Below are 25,265 nucleotides of genomic sequence, written 5' to 3'. Positions count from 1 at the left end.
GCAGCAGACCCCAGTGCCGTGCCATGGGCAGCTTGGGCCCCTGTGGAGGGACAGGACCAGGCTCCTGCCTGCAGCAGAGCCCCAAGAACTGTCTCATCCATGTGGACGGTCACAGTCCTCTGCTGCTCAGTGGGGCAGGTGCTGGCATGGTTCCGCTAACAAGCAGTAACTCAAAGGGGCAGCAACTTGATCGTCTGCCACAGCTTCTGGGGACCAGCCGCCTTCCTGCACGCTGGTCCAGGTCCAGGTTTGTGACCTGGGTTCAGGTGGTTCCAGAGCTCCCCTCCCAAAGGCTCAGTATGTCACTACCACCTTCCCAGGCCAAACTGTTTCAAAGGGTGCTGCCTGCCAGGCTGGGGCCAAACACGGGGTGATGCTCTAAAGCAAAGCTGCTCCACCGCGAGCAGGATGAGGCACCTGCGAGCCCTGTGGGTGAGCACGGCCGTGCAGGGCCAGTGTGCTGCCTGCCAGGGAGGGCATCGGGGTCACCTCCTCCCTTTTACCTGTCCCACTGGGGGCCTCTCCTCAGAACAGCCAGCAGCCCAGCCCTGGCTGTGGGACCAGGCTAGCCAGACGCCTGGAGTCAGGCATGTTCTGTCCAGGGGGAGAAGGCTGCTCCCCGGGCTCCCCAGCAAGCCTGATGCTCCCCCCCATAGCTGGGAGCATCAGCAGGCAGAGGGGCTGGAGGGACCTGAACTGCTCCCCTCTCCACTGCACAGCCAGCTCCCAGGATAGCAAAGGCTTGAAGGCGGCACGTACTGCAGCTCTCCTCATCTGAGTTGTCCCCGCAGTCGTTGTCATAGTCACACTGCCAGCGACCTGGCACGCAGCGGTTGTTCTTGCAGCGGAACTGGTAGGGCTCACAGGTGCGTTCGTCTGGGAGGGACGAGACAGGGACAGACATCAGCATGAACCCACGCAAGAGGAGGGATGGGCACGCCAGCTAGCAGGGCGGGCAGCGCTGCTCTCTGCCGCCCTCCCGCTGACCCAGCCTTGCCCATGCAGTTCAGAAAAGGAGCAGCTAAAACTTCCCCCACCCCTGGGCACACTGGGGAGGTGGAAGGGACAGACAGCACCAGGGCAGCCTGAGGAGGGCACAAGATGCCCTCTGGGCTCATCTCCCCAGCCCCGGGCCCTGCTCACCGCATTCCTCCTTGGGCTCATCGGACCCGTCTCCACAGTCGTCCTCCCCGTCACACTTCCAGCGCGCTGGGATGCACCTGCCCGAGTCTTTGCATCGGAACTCGTCCACACCACACGTCATTTGTGCTGGCAGGGAGAAACAAGATGACACAGATAGAAGGGGAGGTGGGGTTAGCATGGGCCAGGCACATTTCTTTCTCTGCAGGGCTGATGAACACCTTGTGCTGGCAGCCTGGAGCTGACTGCAGCACTCCTGCTTGGAACAGGGTGGGGTAAGATCCCCCCCTTTCAAGCAGTTCTCCAGGGAGAAGTCAGAGAGAGGAGTATCTCAGTGGGACAGATCCAGGCGGAGCCACCACCACCATCACCCACTGCCCACAGGACCTGCAGGGACTGAGCCTGGACACGCCGTCCCGCAGGCAAACACACACAGACGTGACCCAGCTGCGGGGGAGCTCCTGGTTTCGGTGTGGCCAGACCCACCCCCTCCTCCCCACACAGGCTTCTTACTGCAGTTGGCAGGTTCATCTGAGCCATCCACACAGTCGTTGTCCCGGTCGCACACCCAGACGCGGGGGATGCAGCGCTTGGTGATTGCACATTGGAACTGGTTGGGGGCACAAGTCACCTCCGCTGCAGGAGGGAGAAGCAGAATCAGGAGAGGCAGTGGGGCAGGCAGGGGTCTGCCAGCCACCACCCCACAAAAACCAGCCCACAGAGCAGAGAGGCATGCAGATGCTCTGGCCATCACAACAAGTGTCTGTTGATGCTTGGTGACCACGTATGTGAGAGGGGAAGGGAGTGGAGCCCCGTGGTGGCCCCAGAAGACTTGACCAGCTGCAGGGAGACAGGGCAGAAGCCACAAGATCTCTCAGCTGTGCAACAGACTCAGTGCAAATCAATGGCAAATATTGAACTTGCCACTCTGAGGGATTTAAGGATTTCGTTTCCACTAGGAAACAGAAGTGTCTGTAGGGGCAGCAGGGTGATGGTGGACAGAGGCTCTATGCAGGGCAGAGGTAAGGAGAAAGCCCCATGCCCAGGGGCAGGACCACCCAGAAGCCAGCTTGCAGAGAAGCCAATACCCAAAGACATGGATCTGATGCAGCACTGAACTCACCACCCCTAACCGTGCACACTCCTCATCCCTAACATGCTTAATGGTTCCCCACTTACGGCAGTCCTTCTCATCCTCGCCGTCACCACAGTTGTCCTGACCATTGCAGCGGAAAATGCCGGGGATGCAGCGGTTGGTGTTGGTGCATTTGAACTGGCTGGGCAGACAGACGTGGATATCTGGGAAAGGAGGCAGCATGGTCAAAAGCTGACATGCTGCATCTCCGCTCTGCTGGGATGCTGCAGCCCTGCTGGGGTTTGAGGGTCATGAGGAGAGGTGGAGAACCTACCGCAGTTGGCTTCATCTGAGTTATCCTGGCAGTCATTGTCTCCATCACAGATGAAGGCTGGGTTGGTGCAGATCCCAGTGGAGCACTGGAACTGCCCTGGCCTGCATTTGAACTCAGCTGTGGGGTGAGTAAGACAGTGAAACATTTGCTCCGGGGAACGTTTTCAGGGCAAACCTTAACCTCCCTATTTCCCCTCCGGGGTCTTCATCAGGGACTGAGCAACCAGCACCCAACCCTGGGCTCTGGCAGAGTGAAGGGGCAGCTCTGCTCCGAGAGCAGCAGTTGGCTGTTCTGCTCCACAGGGCAATATCCCTTGCAGGGACAGTGTGTTATGCCACTGTTCTTTAAGCCCCATTAATGGGGTAACCCTCCTCTCCGCCAGAGCTGAGCAGGGAGCAGCAGTGCTGTCCCAAAGCCAGAGCAGCAGCAAGGCTTTGGGGGACCAGTTGCACAAGCAGTGTCCAGCTGCTCCAGACAGCACACAGATGCTGTAGTGCTGGCAAGAGCCGGGCAGCATGGCCAGGGTGCTGGGACACCGTGGGCTGTGGTCAGCCCCACTCAGCACTCACGGCAGTCCTCTGGCTCATCTGAACGGTCCCCGCAGTCGTCCTCGGTGTCGCATTTCCACCAGAAAGGGATGCACTTGTCATTCTTGCAGACAAACTGTGACAGAGACACAGGCTCATATGAGAGCGGTTTAGAACAGGAGGGAGGACTCCAGAAGGCTTTGTCCCCAGGGAACTCTGCGCGAAGGGCAGTGATCTCCGTGCTGTCCCTTCCCAGGCAGCCCCAGGACACTCTTGTGTCCTGACCTGGAGCAAAGCCTTAAGCTGAGCCCACCCCACGCAGCCTCTGGGGTTTGAGGGAGGGAGGGGGGCAGGCAGGTCATTCCAGAGGTGGAAGGTCTCTGGCTCCCCTGGGCACCCCCAAACGACTGCAGTCTGTATGTGCTGGGAAGTGCCACAGGAGGGAGGTGTTGCCCGCGCCTGGAGAAGGCGTGCACACACCAGCACCCAGATGCACAGCGTGGGCACCAGCACCAGCAGAGGAGCTGGGACCTGGTGAAACCACGGCAGGAGGGACATGCACAGGAGCACAGGCACACGCATGCCACAGGGGGGATGTCCATGCAGGCAGGTGCAGGCAGGGGCAGGCAGGCTGTTACCTGGCTGGCCGTGCAGTTGGAGACACAGGTTTTGCCATCACTACCCAAGTAGAAGTTGGTAGGACAAGCACACTTGTGCCCCCCGCCTGGCGAGAGGAGGCAGAGGTTGCTGCAGCCAGCGTTGTTGGTCTTGCAGGGATGGTTGGGAACTGGGAAGAGCAGGGAGACAACTGCGAGTCAGACCAAGGCAGAGGACCCTCAGGGCGGCACGTAAACCCCCACCTGCGAGACCCTTCTCACCACGCACCCTCCTCCCACGCGCCCTGCCCAACCTGGTGTCCCTTTGCACATCGTGCCGAGCCCTGACCTCCTACCCAGGGCTGCTCTGCAGTGCCAGGGCTACCCCAGCCCCTCGTCCCAGCCCCACGGCTCACCGTCAGGCTGGCGGTAGGGGTGGTAGATGTGGATGTCCATGGGGCGGTGCAGCGTGCTGATCAGAAGGGTCTTGTTGGCTCCAGTAGTCTTGTGGGCCCGGTTGATGGACTTGGTCTCCCAGTCGGTCCAGTAAATGAAATCCTCAAAGAGGGTGAGCGCAAAGATGTGTGGGATGTCCTGGCTCAGCACTGCAAGGGGGAGTGGGCAGCTCAGAAAGGGAACAAACCTCTTCCTCTGGTCAGAGGCACAGAGGAGCTGGGGACCATACCCAGCAGCCCTGGCTCTTTCTCCCACGACTGATCCAAAGCCCACACCCCACAAAGGCCTGGTGGTGCCCCAGGACCCCAGTGCTCTCACCTGTGTGCCGGTTGGAGCCGTCCAGGCTGGCAAACTCGATGTAGTCCTCCCGTGCATCAGCCCAATAGATCCGGCTGTTGATGTAGTCAAGGGTGAGGCCGTTGGGCCAAGTTATCTTGGTGTCGACGATGACGCTGCGGTTGGTGCCATCCATGCCGATCTTCCCGATCAGGGAGTGGTCCCCCCAGTCTGTCCAGTATAGGTAACTGGAGATGAAATAGAAGAACAGAGGGAGGCTGAAACTGGCCCAAGCCACAGCAGCGGCCGCACTCTGCCCATCGCATGGCTAAACCAAGGCACCTGGGCGCGTGGGTGCAGGGCAGGGAGAAGCAGCCAGGTGTCCGGGAGGTGAGGAGGGAAGGCCTCATCCCATCTCCCAGCCTCCAGGACTATGGCAAGATGGCAGAGGGGCCGCCAGCCCCCTCCCTGTGTAGAGGGGAAGGTCCAGGTCCCCCAGGCTCTCACCCATTCTGCACATCCACCACCAGCGCTCGGGGCTCACGCAGGCCCGAGTTCACCAGCACGGTGCGGTAGGCGCCATTGAGCTTCGACACTTCAATGGTGTCCCGACCTTTGTCGCACCAGTACAGGTTGCCTCCCACCCAGTCCACAGCCAGCCCATCAGGGTTGCTGAGGCCAGTGCGGTGAAGAACCTGTTGGGAGAAAACAGATGCTGGGGCTGGACAGGGAGAACCAGATCCTGCCCTGGTCAGGGATGACAACATCCCCCTTCCCTGGCATGTCAGCCCTGCGCACAGGACTGCCCAGCTCCCTTTCCTCACTCTTCCACCAACCCTCCTTGCCCGTGGGCAGCACGGAGCCCACCTCTGATTGGGATGGTGCTGCAACACATCCCCATAGCAACCTGGGCTGATGCCCTGAGCCCAATGATGACCCCCCGGCTGGGCTTGTGCCCTCTTCGCTGGTGACCCTGGTGCCAGTCTGGGCCCCTCCAGGCAGCCCCTCTGTGCAGGAGGTGGGCGAGGACCAGCTGCCTGGACCGGGGGGCCCAAGGGGCTGGCTCAGTCCCCCCACCTGCACGTTGCTCCCGTTGATGTGCATGCGGCGGATCATGCTGCCCTGCGTGGTGACATCTGTCCAGTAGATCATCTGCTCCCGATAGTCGAAATCCAGAGCCACCGCATTGTTCAGCCCCTGGGAGGAAGGGAGAAGTGTTGAAACGGCCTCACCTGCTTGCAGAGGGTCACAGGGGCTTTACAAAGACCAGTGAGCCCCCAGCCTCAACTCCTGCTCCCTGCAGGAGAGAAGTTAAAAGCACCTACAGACAACTGTTATGCAGCCCCTACCTTATGGTCTGCTACCAAAGAGCTACTGTTTACATGGGACCTCCTGTATACTCATAGTGAGAGCTGTGGTTTATACAGGATCTACCATCTGCCTGGGAAGCCAAGAGCCCAAACTCCCAGGCTGGCAGGTCTCGTGCCCTGCAGGGCCCCTCTCCAACCCTTTACCCCCAGCCATGTGGGGCCGGTGCCCCCTCCTGCTCCCAGCTTCCCCCTTACCTGCTTGAGCAGTGTGTAGTTGGAGCCATCCAGGTTGAGCTTTCTCAGGTAGTACCGGTTGGCAAAGATGAGGAAGGGCTCTTCATCTGCACAGGGAAACCATGAGATGTGTCAGGGAAGCACCACTGGGACATGGACAGATCCCCTGCGGACCTGCCACCCTCCCCTTCCCCACTGCTTCCCAGCTCTCCTTTGTGAGCCAGGTGCAGCTACTTCGCCTTGTGGAGCACCATGATGGACTCCAATGCCAGCAGCATCACATCGTTGCCAGAAGAGCACCCCTGCCTCTGAGTCTGCTCTTGGCTCTCACCTGTGACAGCTTTACAGCTGGTGGGGTTGTCAGGTTTGAGCTTGTAGCCCTCTATGCACAGGCATTTGTAGCTCCCCAGAGTGTTGATGCACTTCTGGCTGCAGGGGTAGGCGGTGGAGCACTCGTCGATGTCAATGCACGTCTTCCCGTCGTCCTTCAGCCGGAACCCAGGACGGCATCTACACTGCAGGAGGCAACCCGGAGCTGTTAGAAATATCCAGGGCCCACATGCTGGGACATGACAGGCATCACCATGGGACAAGCGGGCACAGGCACAGACAGCTTGCAGACGCAAGAGAAGCACACACAAGCATGGGCCAAAAGTGCCTGTGTGTGCATCCCTTGCCCAGCTGGCGCAGGACAGAAGCAACCCTCACACTAAGAGTCTGTGGAAGAGGAAGGGAGCGGGAGAGCATCCCTCCAGCAGACCCTCCCAGCCTGCTGGCCCCTACCTTGTATCCGATCTTGAGGTCCTCACACTCCTGGGAACAGCCGCTCAGCTTCTTGTTGAGACACTCGTTGATGAAGCAGTTGAGCTCGTCCGAGCCATCCGTGCAGTCGTTGTTGTTGTCACAAAGCAGTGCCTCAGGGATGCACTTCCCATTCTTGCAGAGGAAGAAGGAGTCGTTGCACTTGTTCTCTGCAGTGGGGCAGACAGGAGGTGGCACCGGTCAGCGTGAGGCAGTCGGGCAGCCCCAGTCCCCAGCTGTGGACCCCGCAGGTACCTGGGCTGGTGCAGCGCGGGTTCTTGGGCGCCTCATCCGAGTGGTCGTGGCAGTCAAACTCGCCGTCGCATTCCCACTGCCTGTTGCTGAGGCACCGGCCGTTGGCGCAGCGGAACTCATGGGGACCACAGGTGGGATACTCTGCAGGAGGGCGGCAGGCTCAGATGGCATGGCTTACCTTCCCGAGCTCATCATCAGCGACAGGGGCACCACAGTGGCTGGGCTGTGCGGAGCTGTGGCACAGGTGGCCAAACGTTCCTGCAGCCCACCTTGGGACAGGGCTGCACCGCAGGGGTCAAGGAGGCAGCAAACGTGGGTGGTTTTGAATCTCTCCAAAACTGCTCTGTGCCAAGTCAGACAGCCTGCAGCAGGGGCTGGGACAGCTCTTCTGTGGCTCTCTGGCACCGAACCCCTCCCACTCCCTCTCCTGGTTCCCCCTCACCCTGCTCTCACGTCAAACCCCTTCCTTCTGGATGAAGAAAACCCTTCCAAGATCCTGTGTCAAAGCCCAGGAGACCCAGTGTGGCTGCCAGGGCCAGTGCAAAAGGAGATACAGCCCTTGCTGTCCTCCCCGGTCCCACGGACACCCACCACACTCTGGGGACTCGTCCGAGCCGTCGCCACAGTCATCATCGTGGTCGCAGACGAAGTGCTTGGGAATGCACTGGCGGTTTCCGCACATGAACTCCCGCTCGTCACATGTGTTGTTGTACACTGCAATGAGGCATCGCTGTCAGCCCCCCACCAGACCGTGTGCTCTCCTGCCTGCCTCCTGAGCCCTTTTGTCTTGGGGTGCTGGGGACAAAAGCTGAGGCACAGCCCACTCGTGGCAGGGACTCCCACTCCTTCACCCCCAGCCCGAGCCCAGCCCTGTGCCCTCATCCTGTGGCTGTGAACAGCACCCGGGCAATGTGGTGCCTTTGGCTATTGCTCTGTGGGATGATGCTTCTCTCTTCACAGTCAGGGAAAGGCACCCAAACATCTCTGTGTCCAGGTCTGCTGTGACCACAGCACCGCAGTATCCTCCTGCAAGCCTGGTGGGGAAGTGGCCAGGACGAGGCATCCCGTCTGCTACTGATGGGGACCCCGGGGAGTGGGGCTAGCCCCCCTCAGGCAGCTCTGCCTTGCACTACACCCCGCTCCTCTCCAGCCCCTGGCCCTGCCGTGCACCCAGCCCTCTGGGGACTCACAGCAGCCGGCAGCGAGGGTCTCATCGGCTCCATCCGCACAGTCCTTGTCTCCATCACAGAGCCAGCGCTCCGGCACACACACATAGGTGCCTGGGCACTGGAAGGATCCTGAGCTGCAGGTGGTCAGCCCTGGGGAAGGGAGAAGCAGGAAAGAGGCCAGTCACCCCATTGCTGGAGAACTGGCACTCTCGGGCTATGTGCCCCCACGTCTCGCGGGGGGCCCAAGATACAGAACCCAGGAGAGCAGTGAGGACCACAGCACAGGAAAGGAAGGGTGGGAGTAGGGATGGGCAGAGGCAGGAATACACAGAGACGGGGCAGCAGCACAGGTAGGGACGGAGAGAGGTCAGAGCAGGGGCTGAAGCAGACTCACGGCAGCGGCTGTCCTCATCAGAGCCATCGCCGCAGTCGTCTGCCCCGTCACACACCCAGAGCTTGGAGATGCAGCGGTGGTTGTTGCACTCAAACTGCACAGGGTAGCAGAACTTGTCTGGGAGAGGAGGAGAGGAGGGGTCAGAGCTAGGGTGATGTGGGAGGAAGGACATGGCAGCAGAGCACAGCCAGGCTGGGCCAGATGGGCTCCAGGGCTGGTGCCCAGGGTGGTGCTGGGGCTACTGCTCACCCAGACCTGGCAGTGCCTACACGCCACGCTGATGGGCACTGCAGCTGTAGAACTGGTGTGGGGTTGCCTGCTCTGGAGCTGGGGAGGTTCCCCAGTTCCTCAGCACTGTTTGGGTTTTGTTCAGGGAGGTTGGAATAAAAACATAGCTCAATTGAGCCGTAACTGGCCACCTTCAAAATGACCATGGACACTCATGCATGTGCTGAGCAAACAAATGCACCAGGACATTTGCATTGGCCACAGTTAAAAGCCCAAGCATTTGGAATAAGACCACTGAGGGGGAAGAATCTGGAGTCTGGTCCTTGGCAAATGGATGTCAGAGAAAGGAGAGGGTCCTGCCTCCCCTCTAGCACGGTTGCGCTTGCCACCCCATGCTATCACCCTGGAGTCCCTTGCTTTCCCCACCCTGCCGCTCACTGCAGTGAGTCTCGTCTTCTCCGTTCTCGCAGTCATCCTCTTTGTCGCAGGTCCAAGTCATCGGGATGCACCTCCCGCTTGGGCAGGCAAAGTAATTAGCTGGACACTTGGGTTTCCTCCCACCTGGTTTGTGAAGGAAACATCAGTAAGCGTGGTGGCGCGGACGTGTCCTGCTTCCTCCCAACCCAAAAGTGCCTGACTCCAAAGGATTTCTCCCCAAAAGCCCTCTGTGATCCTCTATCAATCAGCGTGCTGCAGCACCCTTCGTGCAGGAGCTGTGCAGGCAAAGGATGATGGTCCTGGTGTGCAAACAAAGCATCCACCCTCCAAACAGACCCCAAAGGGGAGCACCCGGCCAGAGGGTCGGTGGGATGCCCCCGCTCTCCCAGGCCTGAGCCCTCTTTCCTCTCCCCGCTCTCACCTGGGCAGTTGCGCTCATCTGAGTAGTCTCCGCAATCATTTGCCCCATCGCACACCCAGCTTGGAGCGTAGCACAGAGAGGTGTGTTCGCACTTCTGGAATGTGGTACCCTTCACCCCCAGCTTGAAATAGCTGCTGCAGTCAGTGGCAGCTGCAAGGAACAACACCAGGAGCCCTGGATGACTGGTGCTGCTCGCCAGTGGCACAGCCCTTCAGTCCAGCTCCCAGCATGCAGCACGAGCCCTCGCCCTGCTGCTGACAGCCCTTCCCTCCCCAAAGCAGCACATGTGCCCTGAGCTGCTGGGACCACGTTAAGCACTTCTGACGTCAGGTTGTGAGGTGCCAAGCATGGCGTGGGGGGCTGCAGTGATGGGCTGGGGCTGCTTCCAGCCACTGGGGTAACCTGGGCTGGCCTCTGCTGACGGGACGGGAGCCAGGGCCCTTCTCCCTCCCTGCTTCAGCACAAGTGCCAAAGACTGAAATGAGGTGCAGGGACCCAGGCCCCTGCCCGTAGGCGCAGAGGGCATAAGCATCTCCAGAGCTAGAGCAGGGCAGAGCTGGGGAGGTAGCAGGGAACATGGGACAGCAGCTGGGGCACTCACTGCAGTTCATTTCATCCGAAGCGTCCTCGCAATCGATGAACTGGTTACAGCGGCTTGAATTCCCAATGCAGCTCCCATCTCGGCAGCGAAACTCGGTAGCAGCGCAGCTGGTTTCTGCAAGGGGGAAGCCCCCACAGCAGATGAGGCTGGGCTGGGGGACCCAGCATGTACAGCCACCCCACGGCCCCCACTCACGTTGCAGACGTGTATGCACACACATACACCCATTGCCCAGCACAGCTATGGACCACCTGAACCTCCACTCCCAGCTCTGGTCCTCTCCCGGCTGAGATCTGGTGTCTCTCCCACTCACACACCCTGCCTGGCAGCCTGCGCTCATCTCCCAACCTGGCCCATCACTAGCAGGCCTGGATGGGCTCGGGGAAGCTCTTGACCTTCCCCATCAGTTCTGAACCAAGCAGACAGGCTCCTGCAGCCCTGCAGCTCTGAAGGGATGCTGCCCTTGGGGATGCTTGGGTGCCCTTTTCTCAGGAGCACGAGGAGCAGCGACACTGCGCCTTGCCATCGCCTTGTGTTCCTCCTAGCTGTCAAACCAGTGTTCTCGGGAGGCTCTGGGTGCTGCTTGGCCGTGCTCAGGAGCTCTTCCTCCCAGCTGTCAGGGAGTGAGCTTTACAAAGCGGTCTGTGGCACAAGCAGCATAAGTAGGATTTAGACCTTGACTCTCTGTTAAGCCCTCGCTCTGCTCTGATCCTGTCAAGCTGAAGGTAACTCTTTCCCGAACCCTCTGTCCCTGTCCCAGATAGCTGACTGAGCCCTGGCAAGGGCTGGCTGGGAGCCAGCCAGCCTGCTTACTGTTACATGGCACTTCGTCCGAGTTGTCCCCGCAGTCATCCACGCCATTGCACCAGTAGCGGCTGGCGATGCAGCGCCCATTCATGCAGTGCAGGTAACCCTTCTTGCACTTGCGGCTGCCTGTGAGGGAGGAGGAGGAGGAGGTGAGCGCGAGGGCAGGGCCGGTGCCCCCGGGTGTCTCAGCTCCTCAGGGATGCTTCAGCAGGGGAAGAAACTACACAGGCAGGATTAGGAAACAGGCTTCCTTGTGCTGTGCTGCCAACACCGCAGGGTTAAGCTTGGCCTTTGACCAGCAGAGACCCCTCCTGGCTGAGAAGTGAGGGTTGGTGTTAGATGGAGGGTGCCGCAGCCCCCACCAGGTCAGCTCAAGGTGTCCCACTCTCCAGCCTGCCCCCCCAAAACTGGAAAAGGTCTGGAGCCCCTAGGGCTTGGCTGGGCCCATCTTTGGAGGGCAAAAGGGACTGCGAGCACTTGAGGGATACGAGAAGACGCCCAGGAGTCCTGGCTCCCTTTGCCAAACAGAGCTGACAGATTGAGCAGGGTGCCTGTGCCTGCCCAGGGGGTGCGTGTGTGTGTTTGAGCAAAGCAGCAAGAGGAGGAACCTTACTGCAGTAGGACTGCTTCTCATCCGACTTGTCCTTGCAGTGGACCACGCCGTCGCAGGTCCGGCTGAAGTCAATGCAGTCACCGTTCCCACACTCGAACTCATCGTGCACATTGCAGGTGGAATTCAGGGCTGGGGAGGGCATGGAGAATGTCAGCTCTGCCAGGCTGTAAGTGGCCTCTCCTCCCCTTCCCATTCCCTTCAGCTCCCGCTTCCAATTCCCCTCCACCTTTGCAGGTGAAATCCTCCTGCAGGACACGCTCGCCACGGCAGGAGCAGTTGACGTGTCCTTTGGGCGTGAGCAGGCAGAGATCCTGACAGCCGCCATTGTTCACCCTGCATGGGGACAGCTCACCTAGGAGAGATGGAGAGCATTTACGCCAAGGACAGTCTCAGCAGTCCCTTCCCTTTGTCCTCCCTGCTGGGGAGAGGAGAAGTAGGTGTTTCTCGCCATGCTCTTCAGATGGGGCTACGGGGGATGCATGGGGTTAGGGGCATCCAGTCTCCCAAGATCTTGCAAGGAGGATGTCCTGGGAAGAGCACAAATGGGGCAAACTCTCTCTCTCTTCAGCCTGCACAGGGTTTGGAGATGGACAGGCCTTGGCGTGAGGGTCCCGAAGGGACAGTGACAGGCCAGGAAGGATGGTGGGACAGGTTCCCCCTTCCCCTGGCCTGCAGGCAGGGTGGAAGAGCAGCGCTGTCTGGCAGGAGGCTGAGCCACCTGAGAGAGGGGGCAGAGGTCTGGCAGGGGCAGGGGAGCAGGGGCCCATGGTGGCGAGGCTGCGGGTGATGGGGGGGGTACGGAGCATCCTTACAGCTGTCGGTGTCGTTGGCCACGGCAATGATGCCCATGGGCTGCTGGGGGATGTCAACACGCAGAAGCTTCATGTCAGTGCCCACGTACTTGTTGGCTCGTTGCACAGCCCTGCGCACCCAGTCCGTCCAGAAGATGTAATCGCCGTAGACAGCCAGGCCAAAGGGGTGCACAGGCTCTGATTTCAGGATCACCTGCCGGACATTGGCAAACCGTGAGCACAAGGGAACTTGGCTGTGGGACACAGCCCCCAGCATGACCCCAAATGCAGCGTGTCCCCGTGTGTCTGCCTGAGGGGAAGGCCTGACCCTCCCCGTGCCCCAGGAAGAGCTCTGCTGTCCTCTCACAAAGTGTCAGCCCCAGTTTCGCCACTCGCCACTCTCCTTCCCATCTCTGCTGCTGGGGCCAAGTCTGGACTCACATGGCGGTGGGAGCCATCGTATTCACAGCGTTCGATTTTGTCCAGCGTGGCATCAGAGAAGTAGATCTTCTCAGCCTTGTGGTCAATGGCCAGCCCATTGGGTGTCCGTATGTCCTGGTCAATGATGATGAGGACGTTGGCACCAGAGAGGGTGGCACGCATGATGCTGGGGTGCTGCTCATTCCAGTTGGTCCAGAACATCAGGCTGGAAGGGGAGACACATGTGATGCCTTTGCAACCCCAGCTCTCTGCCGCATACATGTTGGCTCAGCCCACCCCTCTGCTGCTGTGGGGCTTCCAGGGACTTTGGGATGGATGGGACATCGTTCCCGCATAAGAAGGGGTGGGAAGGGGATGAATGAAGCCACTGCAGCCAGCTGGGAAACATGGTACCCCATGGTACCAGCCAGCCAGAGAAGAGGATGGGACGGGGTTTCTGTCTTTGCTTTGGGGTGCTGAAGGGGGTGTGTGTGGGGGTGGGGGGCACAGGGCCTTTCCTCCCTGGGGTCCAATACTCTGTGCTGGGAACCAGTGCTTCCTCCTCAGTGGAGGGGTGTCCGCCTGGACGCTGGCCCTGGGACCACGTGGCCCCTGGGCAAGCTGGCTGGACCACCGACGGCCACTCACTTCTGGCACTCGTCCAGCACAAAGGCCCGGGGGTGATCGTCCCCCGACATGGTGATCACCGTCTCCCTCTCAAAAGCCCCCAGGCGGCTCTGGTCCACGGTGTGGCGGGTGATGGTGGAGGTGGTGTAGCTTGTCCAGTACAGCGTGTCCCAGCCGCGGTGGTATGCCAGCCCCTCCACCGAGCCCACGTCTGCAGGAAGGGAGGACAGGCAAAGGTCGCATCCAGCCCGTGCTCCTGCACGGCTGCCCAGCTCACTCCACACAGCCAGTGCTGACCGTGGACACTTGGACGTGGCTTCTTTGGCAGCCTTAAGTTACTGCTTTTAATTACACTCCCAAAAAATCCCTCAGAGGATTGCTTGCTTGCTAACACTGTGCCAGTGTGGCAGCACCTGAGGGGACTCAGCAGGGCTGGGCTAGTGTCTGTGCTGACGTGCGAGCTGAGACCCGAGGAAACTTTAGGGGTCTCCTGGGCAGACCTCTGCCACCAACCAGGTAATGACACTTCCTTGCAGGAAGGCTGAGTGATGTTCATCTATGATGAAATGGACTTGAGGACTTGAACTTGGCTTTCAAGCTCCTGCTCTGATCACCTCCCCTGCACTGGCTGGGCATTGCTCCGGGTCTCCCTGTCCCCGCAGCAGCAGTGCTGGGAAGGGTCTCCCTCTGCCAGGGGAGAGCTGAGGCCCAGAGGCACAAAGTGACAAGATGAAGACACGTGGCCAACCAGGGAGACCTTCCCTCCAGCTCCCAGGCCAGGAACTTGAACCATACACCCATCCTTCTCCCTCATTAAGGATCAGCAAAAGGTTTAATGAACCAGCTATGAGAGATGGGCCCTGCTCTCCTTATCTCAGTGATAACAGCTATCCCAAGTGCCAAATATAAATACACTCATTAGCGAGCACATCTATAACTTGCTGGAGGTGCTCCCTAGTGATGCAGAGCAATAGACATGGTCTTTTCACCTGCCGTAGGAGCCAATAAAACCAACCAAGTGCAAACCAAGAGCTGGAGGTTGAAAACAGGGCCAGGTGTGGCAAGGTTTGCTCAGGCTCAACAGGTCGGTCTTGGAAGTCAAATGCAAACACAGAGCAGCTCCCAAGTTTGCTACAGTGCCTTGTTTCTAGAGCAATGCATACCCACATGCATGCCTGAGCCTCGTGATACACTCTCCTTCCCAGAACAAGCTCTACAGGCTGCTCCTGACACTTGCATCCCCTACCACAAGCTGCCGCCTCTTCCAGAGGCTCTGGTAGAAAGCTCACAGCTGAAACCTTAACAGCTGCCACTCAAAACACCTCTTGAAAACACCAAAAAAAGTTAACCGAGAAAAGGAAAAAAAGTCCTTGGGCGAGGAAGGAGGGAGTTCAGGAAGAGGTGGTAGGGGAGAACAGAAAAGAGGGGTCTTAGGGCAGACGCATGAGTATAGAGCCCTGTAACACTCACTCTCCACAATGGTCTTGCGCCCTGTGCCATCATCGTTGATCTGCTGGATGTTGCCGAAGTGGATGTCGCTGTAGAATATGCGGTTGCTGCCCTTGGAGCCGTAGCGGTAGTCGAAGGCCAGGGCAATGACATTCTTCATGTGCTCTGCGTCCTCGAAGGGTTTGATGGGCGCATTGAGGTTGTTCTCGTCCGACAGGTGGATGCTCTTGAGGATGGTGCGCTCCGAATACAGCAGGTAACCATCGTAGTCCCGGCAGCTCACTCCGTCCTCGGACAGCATGCCGTGGGCACAGGCGCACGTCCTCTGCCCACTGCCCCGGAACAGGCAGAGCTGCTGGCAGCCCCCATTGCTCTGGGCACAGATGTTGGTGCCTGGGGAGGAAAGGGGGGATTGTTCAAGGGACTGGGCAGGCTCTGTGTAGGAAGATGCTCCTGCTCAGCTGCTTTTCACCTCTCCCCACTCCCAGAGGAAGCGGGTGAAGAAATAGGCTCAGCCCATGGTGCAACACGGTTCTTTGATGAGGACACAGTGGCCCGTTTGTTTCTATCCCCCTCCCCGCATCTGTCTGCCACGGGAGCCCAGCCTGGGTGGCCGTCAGCAGCACTGCACGAGGGGCTTGCACCCTGTTCCTGGACGCACCCTTCTGCCTGGCCCGGTTGAAGACTTTGATGTCCTTGAGCTGCACACCGATCCCTGTCCGCAGGGACACCGACTCGGTGGCGTTGTCCTTGTTGCCTCTTTTGATGGAGCCATTTGCATGAGTCCTAAGAAAGGACAATCACTGAGCAACTGACGCAGGGCTCGCCCCAGCAGCACCCTGCGGCAGGACCCAGCTCCCCCCATCCTTCCGCATAGCTAGTGCCCGGGGCACCCCCAGCACTGCCAGACCCCTCGGGCACCATACCTATCGCTCCAGTAAATGTACTCCTCGAAGACCGACACTGAGAACATGTCCATGTTGTTGCTGGATAGGACGACCTCCCGGTTTTCACCTGTCTCCAGGTCAATTCGTTCAATCTTGTCTGTCCGGGCATCGCACCAGTAAAGCTTCCCGTCCTGAGGCAATGAGAAAGCATCCCAGTCAGCAATGGAGCAGCGCCCTGGGGTGGCACTAAGGCACCCTCTGCACCTCCCACCATGTCTGGCAGAAAGGTCCAGAAAGGGTTCAGAAGATGACCACCCTGGACAACCCTCCCTGCACTGGAGAGGAGACTCCAGAGCCCTGGGGAGGGCAGCCATGTCCCCCAGAGGCCCCATCAGCAGGGGCATGGCTGCAGGGACCCTTGGGACTGGCACACTCCCTGCTAGGCCCCAGGGCAGCACCATCGTGCCAGCCGGCAGCTGTACCTCGTAGTCGACGGATATCCCATTGGGCCAACTGATGCTGACGTTCACCAGCACCATCCGCTCGGTCCCATCCAGGCGTGATCGTTCGATGCGGGGGTACTGCCCCCACTCCGTCCAGAAGAGATACCTGCAGGGGACAGCAGGGACATGACCACAGGGCTGGCCAGAAGCAGCATCCTTGGGCATTTTGGCCACTGGAGCAGAGGACAAGCACCTCTCCCCCTCATCACTCCACACCAGGGCCTCAGTCCAGACCCCTGGCGATCTGCAGCCTCCTGACCGCTGCATGCTTGCAGACCATGCTGCAGCTGGGGAAAGGAGCCCTGCATTGCAGCTGGATGCTGCGCAGAAACCAGCCTGTGTGCTAGGCACCTAAGGTGCTGTTCTCCATCTTTCCCTGGATCCAAACAACTCTCCTCTCCCTGTGACTCTGTCCAAAACTGGAGCCAGTCTGGGGAGGCTCCACTTGGATTTTCTGAGATGCTGGGACCCACAAAGTCACAGGGAGCTCCCACGAAGCTCAGCCCATCAGTGAAAGGGCAGTTAAACACAGCTGGTTTGGACACCAGGGGCCTGTCCCTTCGTGTGGCAGGAGACCTAGGAGTCCTTCTCCACTGCGTGCAAACTACACGGCTCTGCTGGGAGGGTGCCGGGGGTCTCCGGTACATGCCCAGCCCCCAGTTGATGGCCCTCTCCGAGCAGCTTTGTGCGGTGTCTCACCCCTTCTCTGGATGGACTGTGATGGCCCGTGGTTTGTCCAGCCCCTGTGAAATGACCACGTAGCGGAAGGACCCATTTAGTCTGGCCACCTCGATGACATCGAAGCCCTGGTCTGTCCAGTAGATGTTTCCTGCAGAGAGGGGACAGTGAACACCCACTTGAGCCGCGCTCCCCGACTGCCCACCCGCTCCTCCCCACTCCAGAGCTCTGTCTCACCAGCAATCCAGTCCACGGCGATGCCCTCCACGCGGCCAATGCCATTGGTGACCACGTCCTCCCGCCACGTCTGGTCCCGCTTGGCCCGGCTAATGGTGCTCAGACCCATGTCCACCCAGTAAATTGTGTCATTCTCTAACAGGGGCCAGGCAGGAGAGAGGGTGTCAGCAACCATCTCTGGGTCACTCCAAGGGTTGCACAGACCTGGGCTGAGCTGCACCCCAAGCCCCTGGTGTGGGGACCTGAAACCCTCCTTCACCCGGAGCTGCCCAGGGGAGATGTCCTAGGGCAGAGCACTGCCAAAGGAGGGTCTGGTGATGGTCTCCCTTGCGCTCCCCCTCCCCAGTCTCTCCAGCCCTGTTGTCCTGTTCCCAGCTCCTGCGTCACCTGCATGGAAGTCAATCCCCACCGCCAGAGAGGTCCCCGACACAGGCACGAGAGCATCTGACTTGTCGTTGGGGTCCAGGGGAATGCCACGGATCCCCTCGTGGACCGAATACAGGAGGAAGGAGCCAACACCTGCAACACAGATGCAGGGACAGTCAGATGCATCCCACAAACCACATGCTGTCCTTTCAACGGACAGCCACAACTCGGGGAAAACTGCAACAGCAGCTCCATGGAGGAGTGCAAGCCTGGCAGGGCTGGTGGGAGGGTTCGACCCTGCCATGACAGCAGCAGCACGAGTCCCCGGCCTGGGCAGATGGCCCAGGACAAAAGGGACTGGCAGGGCAGGGTTGAACTGTGCTGGCTGGACATGCTGGCAGGCTGTGTGGCTGCCTGAAGCATCCCTACACAGGCAGCCCCTACGCCCACCTCTCGGCTGACTCCAAGGCTGACGCATGCGAGACGTGGGCTGGCAGCGCGAGCAGCAGCTCCGCAGCAGCTGGGGAGGTGGCAGGGGAGGCAGTCCTGCCGGATACAGAGTGCCTTATCCTGCCCACGGTGCTGCAGTTGCGGGGTGACGCGTTTACATAGGCAGCATGCTCGTGGCATGCTTCGAAAGCTTTGCAGCACCATGGTTTCTCATGGAGGGAGGGATGCCCCTGCTTCACTTGGGTCTCCGCACGAGAGAGGACTGACCAGGATGACCATACAGAGAAAACTCCTCCGTGATCAGGATGGGATGGCTTTCATCACCACACTGGGCAGGGGAAGGAATAGCAAACCTTGTGGAAAGAGGGCAGGGAACAACCCACTCTAAACCGAGCAGAGACATAGTCAGGGACGAGGTTTCTGACGGCTGGGGCAGGAACCCAGGGAACAGCCACAAAGCCCTTCCCTGCTCAGCTCTGCATTTGAGCAGGCCCTGCCCGGACCTCCCTGCAGGCTGCAAGCCCTGGAGTTGCCTGTTCAAGGGGCCCTGACCCACGCCAGGGCATAGGGGAGGCACGAGTGAGGCCTCTTTCCAGAGCTGCCTATGCCCCCGAGCATTGGCAAAGGCTCTGCGCTGCATCTGGGTCAGGGCAGTGCTTGTTATTCAGTCCCTGCCCTGACCCAGATGGTGCAGCAGCTCTGCCAGACCCCTCCAAAAACACCAAGAACATTTTGCACACAAACAGCCTTTGAGAGGCCCTGGCAGTGACCGAGGAGTGGGGGGGCTCTTCTCTCCTGAGGGAGATGGTGGCAAACTGGGCAGGGACTGGGGATCTGCAGAGCAAATGCTGCGCTGGCTGCCCAGCCCTGTCCCCAGTGATTGCGGCAAATCAGTGACCCAAACCCGCTGCCCACAGCAAGGATTTCGCTTCTCTTTTGAGGGCTCCCACCATGCAAGTCCTGCTGCCCTCCCCCTGCTAAACCCAGAGCTCTTGGTGCCCGGGCAGTGCTGCCCACGCTCATTGCTGCCAACCCCTCGCAGGGACAGCCCACGCGAGGGTCTCGCTGCGGCCCGAGCCCACAGCCCCTCCCGACCACCCTTGGTGTCCCTCTGGCCCTCAGCATCCCTCCGCAGTGCTGCTGGGAGCAGGGAGGCACGGGGCGGTCAGGATGAGCCCGCATGCAGCCAGAGCGAGCAGTTACCAGGCCCCCGCGCGCCACGCCAGCACACGTGCCTGGCTCAGCTGCGCGGCACCATGTGGCACAGGCAGAGCTGCAGCAGGCAGCAGGCATGGTCCAGGGAAAGTTGCAGGGTGTCTCTGCCCCGAGGGGGCAAGGGGATGGGGACAGGCACGCTCACCTTCACAGGACTGCTGCCCGCTCTTCAGGCTGTAGCCCGCAGTGCACATGCAGGATCGGGAGGTCTCCGAAGTGGGGAGACAGAGCTGCGAGCAGTCACCGTTATTTAGGCTGCAGGGGTTGGTTCCAGCTGCGGTGGAGAGAAGGGGAGGTGAGGGGCAGCCGGGGGCCAGGGCATGCCTGCCAGGGCTGTGGGTGCCTGGGGAGAGGCTGGGGCCAGCACCACTCATGGCAGCTGCATGAGATGTGGGTGCTCTGTGCCAGCCAGCACGGACCTGGTGCGAGGCACAAGGGCCAGGCTTGGGCCAGCGAGAAGGGACAGGGTCAGCCGGCCACCCGGCCACTGTGGGACACACTCTGGCCCTGCTGGCACCTGGGTGGAGCGGATGAAACGCTGCCCGTCCCTACAGGTTCTCTGCCCTGGGACCATGCGCTCACCTTGCTGAATGCTCTCATCGTACACCTTCATGTGCATCACCAGCGTGGTGCTGTTGCGCAGCACTGTCACCTCCGTCCCATCCTTCTTGTTGCAGGTGCCCATCCTCTCGGAGGCCTGGTCAGCCCACCACAGTTTGTCGCCTGGGAGGAGAAGGCAGGAATATGCAGCAGCTTTCCCCATCCCCTCCCACCCTAGCAGCAAAGAGCGGTGGCTCCACACAGATTTACAGGCGATGGCTTGGAAAAAGGGGTCTGAGCTTAGCCTTTGGTGGAGAAGCATCCCCTCCACAGCTGCTAGAGGTGGAAATGAGCAGTCTTGTGTTTGGGCAGGGCCAGGAAAAAGGGAAAGGGCTTCATGAACCGCCACCATCACCATGCCAGCTCTCACCCATGATAGCCAGGGCCGTCGCCTTGCTCAGCTGACCCTTCACGGACTCGATCACCTCCAGGTTGCTGCCGTCCAGGTTGCATCTGTTGATGGTGCCATTGCCAGAGCTGATCCAGTACAGCTTGCTCTCTGGGTAGTCAATGGCCAGGCCTGGAAAGCAATGGACCATCAGTGTCCAGGCGGCACACAGGGACCGTCACCATCTGGGAGGTAGGATGGGACTGGCAGAGTGGATGGGGTAATGGAGAAAACGGGCACGTGAGGTCAGGGTGACCCAGCACAAACCAGCTGTCAGCCCCCTGGGGAGCCAGGGCTGCCAGAGTGGAGGCTTGAGGCTTTTAGGGCCAGCAAGGACACCACAAGGCAGGGTAGTACCGGGGGGACAGGTGGGATCCGTACCAACAGGCCCTTTCTGGTTGGTGAAGAGAAGAGTGCGGTTGCTGCCGTCCATGTTGGCCACGCTGATGTTGTCTCCGTCTGTCCAGTAGAGCTTCCTGCACCGGTGAGAGGACACTGAGCACATGGCTCCAACAGCCCCGTGGAGACGGACCACGTGCAGCTCTATTGCCCTCCCAGCCCACCCAGGCTCCACCAGCCCCCGCCACCCCAGCCTGCTCTCCAGCCCCGTGTTGGCGTCTCTCCCCTCTCGCTGCACAGCCCGGGCACCCGACTATCTCCTTGCCTCCAGTGCTGCAACCTGGGAGGGAGTTTGGTGTTTGCAAGCACTTGTGCAGCCCTGCCCAGCAAAGCCCCGCATACACCCAGACTGGCACACGCTCGTGGATGCACGCTTATCTGCAGCCTGTTCTCCTTCACGCGCACACATGCATGTACAGAAATGCAGCCTGCTGCTTTGCGCGTACCAACAGACACGCACCTCCCGAGCTGTGGCCCTGTCTCCTCTCACACACCTCCTACACACACTGACACATAGGGAAAGCAACCTGTTCTCTCCTCCATGGCACACGTGCACCGTCAGGCGCACACACACGTGAGTGTGCACAAACACCTCCTTCTTTGACACTTCTGGCCTGACCCTGAGCCTGCTGGCACCACGTCCCACCAGAGACTTACCCCCGGAGCGGGTGAACCACCAGGCAGTGAGGCTTGTCCAGCCCCTGGATCACCGCGTTCTTGAAGGAGCCGTCTAGCCGAGCCACATTGATCTGCTTCTTGTTGGCGTCATAGCTGGTCCAGAAGAGGTTTCTGGAAACCCAATCCACAGAGAGGCCATGAGCATTGGGCAGGTCTGAAAGGGAACGGAGAAGGAAGACTCGTTAGTCACGAGAACAGGGCTGGGATGATTCTTGGATGAAGAGCAAGGGCCGATCTCATGGAGCCAAAGCCTCTGGAGGGCTGGTGGCTCTGCCCGGCTCCAGGACCTGACGGCGGCAGCCGTGCAGGGCGATGCTCCTCCACACCCACCCGCAGACACGACAGTCTCCACGCCAGTGCCGTTGATGAAGGCTCTCTTGATGGTCTGGGTACGGACATCAGACCAGTAAATACGCTGCTCCAGGGCATCGTAGTCCACCACTGTGACGTTGTCGATGTCAGGCACCGTGAAGGAGATGATGTAGTTGTAGTAGGGGTTGTCGATGTCCACACCCCGGATCTCCATCTGCCGCGCATACAGCAGAAACTTCTTAAACTCTGGGGAGAACAATGAGAGGGGCAGTCGTAGGACCTCAAGCCTGGTCTGCAGAGCTGGCTCCAAAGCAGCCGCTCATCCTCCCCGTCCCTGGGTGGCCTGGGCAGACCCCTACCATAGCAGGTTGTATTGTCCTTGTCCAACTTCATGAGGTGAGGGCAGGCACAGGACAACGTGCGGTTGTAGTTGATGAGGCAGAGGTGGGAACACGGCCCTTTGCCCCCATTGGCTTCACATGGGTTAGGAGCTGCAAAAGGGATAAGACTCAGCGATGTCCCTGTTCCAGGGGACACCTACCCAGGAGGCCCCAGAGAGCTGCAGACCTCCCTGCCTGCCCATCGAGGAGCTCTGACCCATCAGCTTCATCACCCCAGGACACTTCTTTGCTGGGTGGCCAAGGCCATAGCGGAGGGTGAGAAGGGACAGCCACGGGCATGGGAACGGCTCCCACATGATGCTCTGAGCGGCTGTGGGCGCACACCGAGTGCCGGTGCCATCTCCCCCCACCCCATCCCGCCACCTCTGCTTCCCCAGGCCTCACCCAGGGGCTGCCGGGAGGGGTGATACACCTGCAGGTCGAAAGGCTGCGTGTTGGTCCTCTGCACCACTGTCACGTTGTGCCCTGTCCACTTGTTGGCCTTGGCCAGCGTGTTGGTGCGCCAGTCGGTCCAGTAGACCTCACCCCCGTACAGGGTGACAGCAAAGGGATGCGAGAGGTACTCGTGTCCCCGCAGCACCTCGATGTGCCCCGTGCCGTCATACAGGGCTGAGTAGATGGCATCTGACCTGGGCCCGGCAGAGAAGAAGGGTGAGAGCAGGCAGACAGCTGGGCAAGGGGCACCAGGGACAGGCAAAGGCCAGGTCTTTAACCCAACAGCAACAACCCACAGGGTCTAAGCAGCCGCCTCCCCTGCTCTGCTTAATGCTGCGGAGGAGAACGACTGCTTTATTACACCAGGGATCGGAGCTCCCACAGAGAAGAAAACCCAGAGCAAAGGCTGGAATGTGTCGCAGATGCAAACAGACCCCACAGAGCAAAGGCTTTCGCTCCCAGCCCAGCAGTCAAATGGCAGAACAACACACGAGCGAGGGAGAAGGTGCCAGAGCTGGGAGGGATGGGGAAGGCAGGGCTCCAGAGGGGATGGAGGCACTGGGCGCAGATGAGTGTCCTGGTCCTACCTGGCATCAATCCAGAGGATGCGCTTCTCCAGGTAGTCAACGGTGAGCCCGTTTGGCCAGCCTCCCGAGCCCGTCTCCTTGTGGATGGTGCGCCGGCCCGCGCCGCTCATGGAGGCGGCCTCGATGCGGGGCAGGCTGGCATCCCAGTCTGTCCAGAAAAGAATCCTGCGAGGGACAGCAAGCAGGCAAGGTCAGCAAGGGGACACCGGGGCTCTGCCTCCTGAATCGGCAGTGGGGCGCGTGCCCAGGCAGGAGCCCATGGCCTGGTCCCCCCCGGCGAGACCCCGAGGGTGCCACTGTGTCCTGGTGACCGACATCACCTCCTGCCTTACCCATAGCGGGGGTCCAGGGCAATGGCGCGGGGATGCTCGATGTCCCCGGCCAGCAGCGTGGTTCGCATGGTGCCATCCAGCTTGGCCACCTCGATCTGGTCCAGGTTGCTCTCCACCCAGTAGATGTTGCCAGCGATCCAGTCCACGGCCAGCCCCTCGGGGGTGGCCAGCCCGTACTGTATCACCACCTCGAAGCTGGTCAGAGCTGCAGGGCATAGTGCCGGGAGGGCTCAGGCTGGTGCCTCTCCCCTGGCCCACCCGCCACCATCGCGCCCCAGTCTGGAACTGCTCCAGCTGGCTTGACTGGGGTCGATGGCGGGGGGACGCTTCTTCCCCAAGCGGGGCCTGAACCCCAAAGGGCTCAGCCCCGTGTCTGTGGTCCCGGTGCTGGGCTCTTGCTGTCCCCCTGCAGGTGCCCCCTCCCGCAGCTCTGCAGCACTGGTGGGGAGGGGGCCTGGCTTTGTGCTCCCAGCTGCTGGGCTGCAATTACCATTAGGGAAGTGCTGGGAATGTTAATTAACTCCTACATAATTAGCAACTTTGGAGAGCAGAACAGAATCACTACAGGGGCTGTGGACTCCAGTGGCTGCACCATGGCATTGCTGACACCCTGTCCCAGAACTGTACCCCTGCTTTCCCACCTGTCTGGCCCCCACCAGCGTGCTCCATGCCCCCAGGGCTACGCACCCCCATTCTCAAGCAGCTTCCCCCTGTAGATTTTGTCCTCCACCACGTCAGTCCAGTACAGTGAGCTCTGGTTGAGGTGGAAGTCCAAGGCAATGGTGTTGCGCAGCCCAGGGACCAGGACGCTGTAGTCACCCCGGTGCAGGTCAATGCGGCGGATCTCGTGGCGGTTGGAGAATATGATGAACGGCTTGAAGGGGTCTGGGGAAAGCAGGGCAGGGTCAGAAGGGTGGCATGGACAAGGCAGGGTGAAGGTGTCCCTTGCTCCTGGCCCCAGCCCCAGCTACAGGACCACACACACCCCTGCACCATAAAGGGCTGCTTGTGCCAGGTGGGACCAGTGAGGGGTCCACTGTCAGCAGGCAGATTCCCCCAGGACCCGGCCATGCCCGTCAGCACAGTCCTCAGCTCTGCTGCTGCTCCCTCCGAGAGTGGGGGGAGGACAACCCTCATCACAGGCAGCTGGAGCAATGCTGCCAGCCCCTGCAGCCCACCCACACACACCCAGGCTGCGGCAGCTCTCGCCATCAGGCTCCAGCATCCAACCCTCGTAGCAGGAGCACTTGACGTTGTACTTGTCCTGCTCGCACTTCTGGCTGCACTTGAGGTGCTTGGCACAGTAGCTCTGGATCTGGCAGGTCTTGTTGTCCGAGCCCAGCTCCATCCCCAGCGGACATGAGCAGACGATGCCCTCGCCGGGGGCCACGGTGCAGTTGTGGCTGCAGCCGCCGTTGTTCAAGGAGCACTGGTCTGCAGAGAGAGGATGTGATTGTCAGGTCCTCATCCTGCTCCCAGCCAGGGGAGGCCCCCTGTCCTGGTGCCCAGCTCTGTACTCACCGCAGAGCTCGCCCTCGTCAGAGCCGTCCCCACAGTCATCAGAGCCGTCACAGAGCTTCTCAGGGGGGAGGCAGATGGAGGTGTTGTTGGCGCAGGTGTGGGAGGGAGGTTTGCACACCAGCGACTCGCAGTTCTCCTCGTCCGAGTTGTCCTCACAGTCGCTGTCCCCATCGCAGACCCAGGCTTTGCTGATGCAGCGAGCTGCCGAGGGGGGAGTGAGGAAGGGGCAGATCAGATGCAGAGGAGACGTTATTTCAGGCACTCTGGGTCCCGGCTGCCTCAGAGCTGGTGTCCCTCCGCCACTGTCCCCATCC

General features: G+C 60.3%; 1 protein-coding gene across 3 annotated transcripts in view; it reads right to left on the bottom strand.

Moving 5' to 3' along the window:
• The window catches only part of LRP1 (LDL receptor related protein 1), a 91,392-nt gene that overhangs the window by 10,242 nt on the left and 55,885 nt on the right, over positions 1-25,265 (bottom strand). For 2 of the 3 annotated variants that reach the window (XM_069806461.1, XM_069806463.1), the window contains 47 exons: positions 24,952-25,152; positions 24,619-24,864; positions 24,118-24,315; positions 23,431-23,635; positions 23,099-23,263; positions 22,461-22,705; positions 22,035-22,166; positions 21,694-21,921; positions 21,343-21,517; positions 20,668-20,762; positions 20,269-20,418; positions 19,881-20,021; positions 19,444-19,572; positions 17,655-17,786; positions 17,268-17,402; positions 17,052-17,181; positions 16,332-16,458; positions 15,889-16,040; positions 15,624-15,748; positions 14,984-15,355; positions 13,535-13,724; positions 12,908-13,112; positions 12,488-12,680; positions 11,902-12,027; positions 11,676-11,804; positions 11,069-11,188; positions 10,256-10,369; positions 9,655-9,804; positions 9,222-9,356; positions 8,568-8,684; positions 8,195-8,323; positions 7,596-7,718; positions 7,005-7,145; positions 6,732-6,919; positions 6,280-6,463; positions 5,970-6,055; positions 5,482-5,601; positions 4,912-5,099; positions 4,447-4,652; positions 4,089-4,277; positions 3,715-3,863; positions 3,119-3,212; positions 2,550-2,666; positions 2,320-2,439; positions 1,654-1,776; positions 1,144-1,269; positions 760-876 (listed from right to left, as the gene is read on the bottom strand). In XM_069806461.1, the coding sequence (XP_069662562.1) occupies positions 760-876; positions 1,144-1,269; positions 1,654-1,776; positions 2,320-2,439; positions 2,550-2,666; positions 3,119-3,212; positions 3,715-3,863; positions 4,089-4,277; positions 4,447-4,652; positions 4,912-5,099; positions 5,482-5,601; positions 5,970-6,055; positions 6,280-6,463; positions 6,732-6,919; positions 7,005-7,145; positions 7,596-7,718; positions 8,195-8,323; positions 8,568-8,684; positions 9,222-9,356; positions 9,655-9,804; positions 10,256-10,369; positions 11,069-11,188; positions 11,676-11,804; positions 11,902-12,027; positions 12,488-12,680; positions 12,908-13,112; positions 13,535-13,724; positions 14,984-15,355; positions 15,624-15,748; positions 15,889-16,040; positions 16,332-16,458; positions 17,052-17,181; positions 17,268-17,402; positions 17,655-17,786; positions 19,444-19,572; positions 19,881-20,021; positions 20,269-20,418; positions 20,668-20,762; positions 21,343-21,517; positions 21,694-21,921; positions 22,035-22,166; positions 22,461-22,705; positions 23,099-23,263; positions 23,431-23,635; positions 24,118-24,315; positions 24,619-24,864; positions 24,952-25,152 (7,362 nt within the window). The remainder of the gene's footprint in view (positions 1-759; positions 877-1,143; positions 1,270-1,653; positions 1,777-2,319; positions 2,440-2,549; positions 2,667-3,118; positions 3,213-3,714; positions 3,864-4,088; positions 4,278-4,446; positions 4,653-4,911; positions 5,100-5,481; positions 5,602-5,969; positions 6,056-6,279; positions 6,464-6,731; positions 6,920-7,004; positions 7,146-7,595; positions 7,719-8,194; positions 8,324-8,567; positions 8,685-9,221; positions 9,357-9,654; positions 9,805-10,255; positions 10,370-11,068; positions 11,189-11,675; positions 11,805-11,901; positions 12,028-12,487; positions 12,681-12,907; positions 13,113-13,534; positions 13,725-14,983; positions 15,356-15,623; positions 15,749-15,888; positions 16,041-16,331; positions 16,459-17,051; positions 17,182-17,267; positions 17,403-17,654; positions 17,787-19,443; positions 19,573-19,880; positions 20,022-20,268; positions 20,419-20,667; positions 20,763-21,342; positions 21,518-21,693; positions 21,922-22,034; positions 22,167-22,460; positions 22,706-23,098; positions 23,264-23,430; positions 23,636-24,117; positions 24,316-24,618; positions 24,865-24,951; positions 25,153-25,265) is intronic. The other variant, XM_069806462.1, reaches the window with a different exon arrangement.

The sequence above is a fragment of the Haliaeetus albicilla genome, chromosome 18 (genome assembly GCF_947461875.1).
Source record: "Haliaeetus albicilla chromosome 18, bHalAlb1.1, whole genome shotgun sequence".
Classification (NCBI taxonomy): Eukaryota; Metazoa; Chordata; class Aves; order Accipitriformes; family Accipitridae; genus Haliaeetus; species Haliaeetus albicilla.
Note: the sequence above shows the minus strand (reverse complement) of the source record. Positions and strands in the feature narration are given on the sequence as shown.